Here is a 12151-nt window from a genome sequence, read left to right as displayed (position 1 = left end):
GTTCCTTTACCGTGTGATAGTTATCAGGCATGACCTTGGCTTTATCCCGGAAGGGCAGTGGTAGATGATAGTGGCCATCTTTAAGAAATGCTGAGCTGGAAGCAATCTCCATAAAACGTTTATCCTCAACTGACATCTCATTTTTCTCATCGTACATGTTCTCAGAGAAATCCTGGTTATATTGTCTGATGAGTAGATCCTTCAACTCAACAACAGAGATTCTGTTACTTGACACAGCAATGGGCCCAGCATATTCTGCAGCACTATCAACACTGAGTGGTCCAGTTACCACCCATCCCAGTAAGGTCTGGACTGCATATGGTCCGTTTTTATGACTGTTTATTATGTTCCACGGCTCCATTGCTCGAGGAACATCAGTTCCAATGAGGAGTTCAATGTCTGCCTCAATTTCCTTTAACTGGATACCATTGAGATAGGGCCATCTCTTCAAATCAGCTTGAGTGATTATGTTTTCTTTTGAGACAGGGATTTTGCTTTGTGTGTAAACTTTCGGCAGGTCCAGATATGTGCAGCCCTCCAAGTTCCCCACCTCCAGTCCTCTGACCTCATAGGTCCCTGCAGGCTTCTCCTGTCCCATTGTTCGCAAAAGTATCTCTGTTTTGCGTCCTTTTACATTTAGCTGGTTCATTAGTTTTTCTGTGCAAAACGTTGCCGTGCTGCCGGGATCGAGGAAAGCATAGGTCTGAATGTACCTGCTCCCATTTGCCACCTTAACTCTGACTGGAAGAATCGCAAGTGCGCAGTCTCTCCCGGCCCCAGTTGCATCACCTGCTGAAACAAGAGCGCTGCTTATAGGGGTTTCTTCTGTCTCAGCAGTGGCCTTTGTTTGATTTTCCTGTTTGGGGCCTCTTGCATTATAAATATGGAGTACAGTAGGATGTTTCATTTGACACACTTGACACATTAATCTTCTCTTACAATTTTTGCTTATATGACCTTTTAGTAGGCAACCAAAGCAATGTCCATGGCTTCTTAAGAATTCAACCTTGTTGTCATGTGACTGTGTTTTGAATCGTGAGCAGTCAATCAGAGCATGTTTCCCATGGCAGAATCCACAGGAAGGGACGATAGGACTGGGTGTGGTTTGAGGAGGTGTTTGTGGAACAGCTGATTGCTTTACAGTGCATCCTGCTTTCTCTGTATTCACTGCTACTGAAGTAGCGAAGCTGCTGTTTTTGCCTCTTATTGGTTTTAGTTCATGATTGCCCCTTGGGATAGATCTTTTCGTTGTGATTTGGTCTTGAATGTCACCAAACAATGGATCCAAAAGCATCTTAGCATGTTTTTCCACAAAATCCACAAAGTGCTGGAATCTGACTCTCCTGTCAGTTCTCTGTTGTGTCTCATAAGCTGTGGTTCGCCATCTTTCTCGGAGCTTGTAGGGTAGCTTGGATGCTATTAGCCTTAGGTTTGATGGGATCTCAAGTTCTTGTAAATACTGTAAATCTTGCATTACATTACAGCATCCTCTCAAATACATTGCATATGCATGCAGCATTTTCCCATCCTCAGCTTTAATCGCTGTCCAGTTCAAGGCTTTCTCCAGGTAAGCTCCAGAAATCTTTATTTCATTCCCAAAGTGCTCTTTTAAAAGGCGTCTTGCTTCACCATAGCCCCTGCCTCCATCCATGTGCAAACAGCTACGAACCAAATCTCTAGGCAAACCAGAGGTAAACTGCTCGAGATAGTAGAGTCTATCCTGATTATTTTTAGTTTTGTCTTCAATCAAGTGTTCAAATGCATGGATAAAAGACTGATATGCCAATGGGTTACCATCAAACACAGAAATCTCTCTCACAGGTAATTTAGACAGGTTTTGCTGTGAGACAATCAGTTCTGCTATGTCCTTTTGTCTTCGAATAACCACATCCAAGTTATCATGGGCAGCATTAACACCTCTGTCTGAGTAATCTTGTGCAGTATGGGTTATGGTGTGATTATGATTTGCAGTTCCAGTTTTGCATGTTTGAGTTACATTCTTTATTTGAGGTTTATTTTCTGGTATGTGTCTCATAGGGGGAGGTCTTGGGAAACTCATAGGGGGAGGTCTGGGAAGACTTAAGATGGTTTGGTGAAGTGGAGTTTTGGGTATGGCACCTAATCGCATGAATTCCACATTGCTCTCCCTTGTTTCTGGTTCATCATGGTGAGAGCCATAATACTCATTCATGCCATCACCCAGTGGCTCCTGCTCCACCTCATCACTTTGAAGGATTTTTATTTTAGCAGCCGATGCTGCGAGGTCTGCATCCAACTCCATTTGCTCCATCTTTGATTTCAGTTTTGTTTCCTCCAGTTGCAAAGTGAGCTTTTCTTTCAGTGCAGCAGCTCGTGCCATTGCAGCAGCCTGATCCGCCTTTGCCCTTTTTAACTCTGAGGAGACTGAGGAAATGGAAGACGAAGACTTTGATTTGCGTGACACATTTGATATGCTGTCCAGTGGTCCAACTCTTGACTGTGCAATTTCTCTTTTCCATAAATCAACCTCTCTTGCGAAATAATTCAGGTTCATCATTCTGGGTTCATACACAGGAAATTTTGAAGAGTAAAATTTACTCAATTTGAGTAAAATTTTACTCCCAAAAAGATAGTATTTGGTCCCAGTCCAAAAAGAGTAAAATTTACTCTTGTCATAGAGTTAAATTTTCAGAGTTATTTCTACTCCATCTAGAGTTCATATTTTACTCCACAAGATTAAAATTTACTCTATTTAGCATAAAGTGAGAACAACTCCAACACCATTTCACTCAATACAGAGTTGTATTTTACTCTGTACAGTGTAGTAACTGCCTCATAATAGAGTTATAATTCTACTATTAATAGAGTTGTATTTTACTCTGTACAGAGTAGTAACTGCCTCATAATAGAGTTATAATTCTACTATTCATAGAGTTGTATTTTACTCTGTTCAGAGTAGTAACTGCCTCATAATAGAGATATAATTCTACTATTAATGGAGTTGTATTTTACTCTGTTCAGAGTAGTAACTGCCTCATAAGAGAGTTCTTTTTCTACTATTAATAGAGTTGTATTTTACTCTGTACAGAGTAGTAACTGCCTCAAAATAGAGGTCAAATTCTACTATGAATAGAGTTCTATTTCACTCAATAAAGAGTTGTATTTTACTCAATATTGATTTTAAAAATGATAACTCTGGATTAAAATGTTTGAAATAAAAAAGACCAGAAATGAATATTCAACAATGCACGACTTGTATTTTTCTTAAATGCATAACACATGAGCACCCATAATATACATGTCCATACCGTTTGGCCTTTGTAATATGACAGCATTGTATAATACTTGAAAAATTCAAATGCCCTCAAAACCTGCAACAAAAATCTCCATGAATAAGACTCCATGGACAGAGTAATCAATATGAGGAAAAAAAAGTCGTTCATGGTGACAAATTCCATAATGAAAACAAATAGAATATTGCAAACAGGTATGCACACTATCACCACGCCAGCAGCTGCAGATAAGGCTGTAAAATATTGCAATAGCCATCAGCACAGCCAAAACATTTACGCCCAATTGGTGGGCCATCACAATTTGGACACAATGTGCTCTTTGAAATCGGGTGGATTAGATAAAAGAGGAGAAAATATAAATAAATTAAAATATGAGTTATGGGCAAAGAAATTCAGAAATCCATTGTTCATCCCCAGTGCAATAGTTACAGCTTAGCGATTCTTTTATCACAGGAAACAGTATGGAACAATAAATGAACTTGAATCATCATTGCTGTATGACATCTGCATATCAAATGCTTTGTAAAACAAAAGCTCTTTGACATCAACAACATGAGGTCCTTCTGCAGTACACACAACTTTAAATGCATAAAAATGCTCATCCATACACACTGTTTGTAGTGCAAATGTACACAACAGTAACCTCTCATCTTTAAGAACAACACGGTGGATTTTGTGAAAAACTGGCATCTCATTAAGCACTTTGAGACAAACAACTAAACCAGGACGATACATATTTCCATGGTGTTTGGCCCATCTAACATCCAACACCTTAGTGTCAACTGCTACCTGAAGAGCCTCTGCTATCTCACAGCCTCTGTCCATCACGTTTAAAGCTACCATTTTACTTGGACCAAGCACCAGTCTGTCAGGCTCAAATGTCTGCCAACTATATGCTACTTGACTTTGGTGTTTCTTTGCTAATGTTTTAGTTATATTTTTGAAGCTTTTTAGTTGTTTTTTAAAGAAATTGTGCTTCGCTTCATAGCGCATGCACCAGGTATGCAAAAGTGGTCCAATTTTACAAATACATGTCGGATAATGCACCATAAAATGATGCTTTGGTAGTAGCTTCTTGTTGGGATATAAATGCTTGAATAACCCATGGTGCTCTGAAATCAAATGTTTCAAATAAATGGTAATGCCAGTTGATAACATGAAAGAAAATACAATATCTGCTATTTGAAGCAACAACAGAAGCAAATACCAGTGTTGATCATCTCGACAAACCAAGTCTCCAAATATAAGTGGGAGATTGCGAAGTAAACACCAGGATTGGATCGCATTTGCCTGAGGACCTTTGCAAATAAAACAAAACATCTCTGCATCAAATCAGTGCAGCATCCGAGCTCTCATCTCTTTGACCCTGGGATTCACCTTGGTGGTAGCAGCATCAATCTGGTAAACAGCGGTTTGCAAGAAGTGGTAGACATTTGCCAGATCCCTGTTGTACGAGGTAGCGAAGACGAAATGAGCTTTGAAAAGCTCGTCAAAAGAGGCAAGAGAATCTGGTGACTGACACGGGATTGCATGTTTGTCAATCACAATGAAATATTTGTGTACGGCGCTCCTCTTGGTCCCCACAGCCAGTAGATAGGGTTGACGGCTCTCTGTGATGCTGTCCAGATGCCCCTCAACACTGGTCCCAGTCTGTGACAAGAAAACTTAATTAGTCTTGCTATTAAAATTAATCTGTTGCAGTTTAAGGCCCCATCATCACCACCAGAATCACTTATTGCCACAAAATGCAAGATGAACCATTACATTTCCAGTCTTATATTTTATTTTTTATAAGGCCGGGACTCGATTAAAAAAATGAATCTAATTAATTAGAGGCTTTGTAATTAATAATCAAAATTAATCACATTTTAATCACATATATTATTATATTATATTATATCAATATTTGACCTGAGAACAGTGAGAATACAGATTAAATGGTCTTTCCTGCCACTACACAATGATGATTACTGTATTTAACTACTTAAATCGATCAATAGCATAAACTGATTTGTTGAACTCAGCCTGATGTAAGCATGAATAAAACTTGGTAGCCAATCACACAGGCAGCTCCATGTTGTCCCTGTGTGATGTTCAGGGACAGGTCAGGACAGTCTGAGGACAGAGAGCTCTGAGGGTGAAGTTTATAATAATGAAATGCACCGTGAGACAGTGGCAGGTCATTAGCTACGTCTTGACCACATGTCAGCTGTTCAGCTGCAGCAGAGGAAACTCCGCTGTTGTCAGCTCCACCGCCATGAGCGCTATTTTTTTAAAATTTAAATTAAGCTTTTATTCTGCTAAATGTAAAAGAAATAAACATATTCATATCAGCGTATCTGAGGCCGATGGTGATAGATCTGTGGGGAGCCAAATCAGATAAATATCACAGGGCACTCGCTGATTACAGATGAGCATGGTCATCACATGATTTCACAAGAGTATAGTTTTATGGTTTAATATTACAGACAGAACAGTGAGCCTTCTTAAACTTTAATTAAACTGTAACATTACCTTGATAAATTTCACAAGGTGTTCAATGGCTTGTCTGGCGGAGAGCTTTCCTGGTCTCTTGTTGCGGCCATGAGGTGATGGTGGCATGAGGTGTATAAGGAGCAAGATGGAGGACATCTCACTGTCCCATCCTGAAAATACAAGCAAATTCAGAAAGACATTTTTACTACAATGTTTATATTTTTGTTCCAAATCCATTTCCCTCTTCCATTATTATTATTATTTCTTTAATTCGAGTGTACCATCTTCCAGTTCTTCTGTTGTGGATTCAGCGTTATGAAGGAGATCTTCAAGGTCGCTTGTCTGGGTGAGGCCACGGCTTTGTTCAAGGACTTTCTGCCTGTAGTGAGTAGGCCACTTCTCCAGGAACTTTGCAGAGATGTCATCACCAAACATCAGACTGAAATCCTGCTCTATCTGCAGACAAGATGGAATACAGAAAACAACATGGCATACATTGTTAATAGGTACACCAGGGATGACCAGGGATGTGGTCTGTTTAAACTCATTTTTCATTTCAGCTCGATTTTAATGCAAGGCAGTTAAGAGTGATATACCAGTCCTGTGATGTCAAGAAATCTTGGAAAGGTGGTGAATATTTCAGAGGACTTCACTGGGTCATGAACCATTGCTTGGCGATGGGTGAAGGTCTGTCTCATCTTCTCCTTGATGATTGCTTCATCAGTTGTATGCTTCATCAGTGCGATGGCCTCACGACACTGGGTTTCTGTGGTTAGCTGGTTTTCCTTACTGAAGGGGGTTCTGTCACCAGAATCTGGACCACCTGTGACAGTGATCAGTAAACAGTGAAACCACACACTGATGCAATACTTTCTTTACTTCTCAAAAAAGTTGAGCCACTTTCACCCCTTACACAGATGACCACTCATCTTTTTGCTAAACCCCCTGCGATGCCCACCACTGTAACAAAACAAGGACTATGCACATTAAAAATGAATTTAACATGTGAATGGGCTTTATGCACAGCTCCACTATTTCCTGAATCTAAGCCAGCTCCTTTATTTCCTGTCTTACATTATTGGACAAACTGATTAATCCAGGTATGTCTGACCTCACAACAATGATCAGGCACACCTGAATTCATCAGTTGGTCCAATAATGTAAGACAGGAAATAAAGGAATTGGCTGAAGTTCAGGAAGTAGTGGAGTGGTGCATAAAGCCCATTCTCATAAAAAAAAATCTAACTACACTCAAAATCATGTACCTGTCAGTGGCTGAGGGTTTCTTTTCTTTTGTCCTTCTGAGGCTTCTTTTTGAAGCGTTTTCACTCTCCATGCAAGAAATCCACTCCCATCTACTGGATTGTAATACTGCTCCTAAAAACCAAGAAAGTGTTTTATTTTTCCTCCTTAAAAAACTTAACACATGTCCTTGTCTGGAGAATTGCTAAAATCAAGATCAACCAGTCTAACATCTGCTGTGTTCAACTTGTTGAGGTTAGGAGAAAGGGTCAGCATACAGAAATGTTATTATTTAGTTGAAATCTCACTCGTTTTTTTGATCAATACCAGAAGTAATGAGTAAAGAGGTTAGACTTGTTTTATGTACTTACATAGCCCAAAGTGCCCTGGGGATCGGCCAGGTATGGAAACAAGGCAGTGATGCCCTTTGCGTAGTCCTCTTTAACACGCCTTGAAGGACTTGTCCTACAGCACACATGCACACACACACACACACACGAGATCCAATCAAAAGTAGTGCTATGCCGATGCCTTCAGCACTTGGTCTGCACCAAATAAAACCATAAATGTTAGGGTCGGATATTAATTACATAACATACCCATGTTCACTCGCCATGTGTGCAACCAATATCTTCACCATGTCACGTCTTCTGGAATCTGTTAGGCTTTTTTTCCGAGCATACTCTGCAAGGATCCTCTCTCCTCCAGGTTTCTCCCTCAGAATGTTTTCAATGTTCTAAGTGTGAGAGGAAAAAAAGGTGAGGGACACAGGGATTTGGTGCCCCATTACATTTACAGTGACAAAAATGTAAACCATGCCCCGTACTACTCTGCAAATTTACTTGGCCATTTCCCCCCCCCTTACCCTTTTTATCAGAATCACCATCTTGATCTTGATCTCTCCATCTGCAAAGCTTACTACCTGAGCGAGACGAGTCACGTCGGCTCTGTTTCTTTGGGCAGGACTAGGCTGCAAAATGATGGTGTCATCAGAGTCCCCTTCATTATCTGCACCAGAGCTGAGAAAGGAGCTGTTGCTGCTGGCAATGGAGTGGCTTGTAGAGGGGCTCACTGAATCTAGCATGTTGACATAACAGGTGTGATAATAATAACATGTCATTAGCAAGAGGGGATCGTCTGTAATAAGAATAATGTAAAAGATCACAATAGATTAGGATGGATCCACACACCAAGCTAGTTATTCCTCAGATGCTTTCTTAAGTGTCTGAAAAGGCATGTTTATTCAAAATGTGATGCAACGTGGATAAGTCTCTCTTTACTATGTTGCATTACAAGGTTAGCCAGGACTGCATGGATTACTGTATAAGACTCCCAAGTTAACAAGTGACTCACCCTCAAAATCTGAGCCCGTGGGCAAACAGACCTCAAGCGCACCCAGGTCTGGTTTCGTTACAAGAAACGCAAACGCATCCTCGTCAACTTCAGTGTTCAAATCATCATAGACTTTTAAGTCCAAGGTAGGAATTTCAAATTTCTTGGAAACTGTGAAGACAAAACAATATTGCACAAGATTGACATTCTGTTGTGCCATTAATCTTATTTTTATTATAAAAGGTCATACATCTGTGTCACTTTAGATCTGAACCACTTAAAAACAACGATTTTATACTTTAGCAATAAAAAAAAAAATATTCAAGATTGCAAACCTGCAAGCTCATAGCACAAGTGCCGCGCTATGAGCTTGTAGATCTGCCTTTAATTTTTTTTTTTAATCATGAAGATTTTTGCAAATTTTTCAATATACTTTTACAGCAAACATTTCTAACTCAAATCATTCTTTTTCGCAGGGTACACGAAACAACATTTAGAGATGGGGGTCCAAAATCAAATAAATATACTTCTAAGGGTCCTTGACAATAATAATAATAATAATAATAATAATAATAATAATAAATGTAAGACAGCATCACTAATTTAAACATGACACTCAGTAGGTTGTGCAATTTGTTTCACTCACCACACTCCAAAAATGATTTGAAGGTCAGTTGCCCTTCATAACAAATGTATTTCTGGCGGTCTCGGTATTTCACTCTTACAGCCTGCATCCTTTATGGGAAATAAAAAAAATAAGACAGTTACTAAGATAATATAGAGCACCACAATTCATGCATTGAATGCTACAATTAGCTTAAGTATTACAAAAGCCCTATCTACAGGTAGGCTTGATACCACTCTGCATTTGCATCTAATTAAAACTCTTAAGTGTTTTGAAGCTACATGTGAAGCCAGATAAACAACTACTAACAGCAAATAAATACATTTTGTCAACATTTATCTTATCTCAACAATAATAGATGATGACTTTGGCTCACATAAAAGTGTTATATAGCTATAATTGGAAAATAGACAATGTATTGATAAATGGAAGACCAGAAGGCAACAAAAACAAAATGTGGGACTTGTAATGGAAATCTATGTGCAGGCAGAGATCAGAGATGGTGTTTTAAATAACCATGCTAGCGTTTCACCAGCTTTCATCTCTGCCAGTCAGCCTCTCAAACTGCCGCCTCTCTCGAGTGCGGGCTCACTGCACGTAGACACACGTGAGAAATTTTTTATTTTTATTTTTTTTCCTGTGAGAGACTGTGGCGGGCCCAAACGAGGAAACACTGACGTGATTACATACACACACTGCTTGGTCCCTTGGTGTCACACAGGCACCACTCAAATATGCTCGGAAAGCGGAAGATCCCGCGATTCAAATGATCTAGTCTTTTTCACAAACGGTTCAGAAATTAATTCATGTTTTTGAAAAAGCTGTCCGAACATGTCTTCGAGGATACGCTCCTTAACTGACTCAATTCAGAGTAAAATACACATGTTTGCTAACCAAACAGCAGGTGAAAACGGCCCACATTAAAAAAACACTATAGCTAACCAAAGAGCAATTAAAACGGTCGGTGTAAATGCCTCAATTCAGAGTAAAACACACGTGCTTTGCTAACGGTCCACATGTCGGGTAGCTAACGTAACAGAAGAACAATTAAAACGGTCGGTGTAAATGCCTCAATTCAGAGTAAAATACACGTGCTTGCTAACAGTCCACATGTCGGTTAGCTAACCGAAGAGCAATTAAAACAGTCGGTGTTGTAAATGCCTCAATTCAGAGTAAAATACACGTGCTTGCGGTCCACACACAAAAACCCACTTAGTAACCGAAAAACAAGTCTGGTAAAACGTCATGACTCGTGAAACACACATGCTTGCTAACCGAACAGCAGAGAAAACAGTCCACACATACTAGACTGGTCCATAAAAAAAAAAAAAATCAAACACACTTGCTAACCTAGGCACAACTCAATTCAGAGTAAACCTTCGATAAAATGGTCAGTAAAAATTAAGCTCAATAAAACACACACGTGGTAAATTAAGCTAACAAGAGTGAGGCTCGGTTTAAATTCACATTTAACATTATAGTTTGTGTTGAAACTAACGTTAGCATCGACATTGCAGTGTGTGAGACCCACACACTCGCCAGCTGCAATGTTACTCACAAATTACCTTTAAAGTAAGCCAACAAAAATTCTGCTGACATTTTATCTGAAATAAAATCGATTTCAGTACTTTGCTGACTTACCTGGCTTACCGCCGTCCACCACTGCCGTTCACCTCGACCTTCCACTGCTGGGATAGAAAATGGCAGCAGAAACGAAACCTAAGAAAAATTAGTGGGCGTGTTCTTGAAATTACTCCAATAGGATTTACTCTATTTTTTTCCTCCTACTCTAGTGGCCATTGGAAATAATTACTATCCAAAATGAATAAAAAATACTCTTTTAGAGTAAAATAATGGTAACTCTGAGAAAATTACTCTCTCATTTTTCCTGTGTACCAGTCATAATAATCAGTTTCCTTTTCATCCACCGACAAGAGTTCTTGCACAGATTTATGAGTATTTACAAATTCATCCACAGCTCCTTTAAACGCTTCAAATGTGTCATTGACTTTATCAACATTTCCAACATCAGTCATCAAAGCCTTTATTTCATTTATTTTCCTCGTACACGCTCCCAATCTGCCTCTGCGCGAAGCAATTAAGCGCGATATCAACTCCTCAGACACAGTTGCGGTCTCAGCTGCTGTCTCCGCTGCTGTCCCAGCTGCGGACTCAGTTGCGATCTCAGGTGTATCAGACATCATCACAAATCTCTTTAATTTCCGTTTAGTTTATCCTTAAACATCCTTCCGACATCCCCGTATTATTGCAGTCCACATCCACAGTACACAACTTTGCATCCCACAGTGTTCAATTGTTTCTTTGTAGCGCAACGGCGCATTCATTCATAAAGCCGATCAGCTGATTTTACTCACGGCTTCCTCTTCTGTCGGCGGGGGGTCGCTTGGATCCGCCGTTTCTCCGCCACCGACTCTCACTCTCCGATCTCCTTGGAGTCTTCAGTGAAGTTTTTTGACTTGTTGTGGCTACTCTTGTGTTCCAAAAAAAGTGATGGTCAAAAACATTAGAGCAGTGCATGAGGAGGAGGTCTAAGACTCACTAAATAAAAAGCACTCGCGGAGGGATAGTTTCAATCAAAAGTATAACGATTTATTTACAGAAACAAAAACGATCTCATCTCCGGGTTGACTTCAAACAGATAAACAAAATAAACTGTAATTTAGCGGTCAAAAAACTATATCACTCCTCACTCCTTCCACAGACAAAAGAAAATCACTTCCAGCACCAGCTGTCCTCACTCCCAAATCACGGGAGGAGGGTCGCCTGACAAGGAGGAGGGCCCTGACTGTGGCTACAGAAAAACAATAATAAATAAATAGTGTAAATAATTATTATTTTACCATAATCAATCAGAAGCAATCAAAAAGAATAATATTATCTAAATAGGCTCCAACACACATGTGTACTCAAACTCTACACATATCCCATTCTCATTCTCACTTTGGTTTGCACTAACTGGACAATTTTTAATACCCATATTTATTATTTGTAAATAAAAATACACTGCCCACACTGTGTATAATTACACTGTTCATATTGTTAATATTATGTATATATGAGTCCATTCTATTTCTTATCTTTTTATTTTATTATATTGTTTATTTTTATTATTGTTTATTGTAATATTCCTGACCTTTGGCTGCTGTAACAAAGAAATTGCCCCATTTGCGGGACAAATAAAGGA

General features: G+C 39.4%; 1 protein-coding gene and 1 long non-coding RNA gene across 2 annotated transcripts; both read right to left on the bottom strand.

The window, feature by feature from the left end:
- Positions 1-3332: 3332 nt before the first annotated feature.
- On the bottom strand, positions 3333-8374 carry LOC141016917 (uncharacterized). The gene is made up of 9 exons (XM_073491503.1): positions 8343-8374; positions 7855-8066; positions 7589-7725; positions 7361-7454; positions 7013-7124; positions 6344-6570; positions 6029-6203; positions 5787-5917; positions 3333-4922 (listed from the first exon to the last, which is right to left on the bottom strand). The coding sequence occupies exons 2-9, from the start codon at positions 7873-7875 to the stop codon at positions 4605-4607; spliced, it is 1215 nt and encodes a 404-aa protein (XP_073347604.1). The 5' UTR covers positions 7876-8066; positions 8343-8374; the 3' UTR covers positions 3333-4604.
- A 15-nt stretch (positions 8375-8389) lies between these two features.
- Positions 8390-10658, bottom strand: LOC141016916 (uncharacterized). The gene is made up of 3 exons (XR_012180621.1): positions 10588-10658; positions 8968-9056; positions 8390-8492 (listed from the first exon to the last, which is right to left on the bottom strand). It is a non-coding gene; the product is annotated as an uncharacterized lncRNA (long non-coding RNA).
- Positions 10659-12151: the final 1493 nt, after the last annotated feature.

The sequence above is a fragment of the Pagrus major genome, chromosome 21 (genome assembly GCF_040436345.1).
Source record: "Pagrus major chromosome 21, Pma_NU_1.0".
Taxonomy (NCBI): Eukaryota; Metazoa; Chordata; class Actinopteri; order Spariformes; family Sparidae; genus Pagrus; species Pagrus major.
Note: the sequence above shows the minus strand (reverse complement) of the source record. Positions and strands in the feature narration are given on the sequence as shown.

Bases quoted from the DNA above. Each gene is read 5' to 3' on its own strand.
- LOC141016917 (XM_073491503.1), bottom strand. From the start codon at position 7,875: ATGGTGATTCTGATAAAAAGG. The intron at 7,455-7,588 runs GTATGTTATGTA...TGTGTGCTGTAG, and splicing joins CACATGGCGAGTGAACATGG to GACAAGTCCTTCAAGGCGTG. The intron at 5,918-6,028 runs GTACACTCGAAT...TTGTATTTTCAG, and splicing joins AACAGAAGAACTGGAAGATG to GATGGGACAGTGAGATGTCC.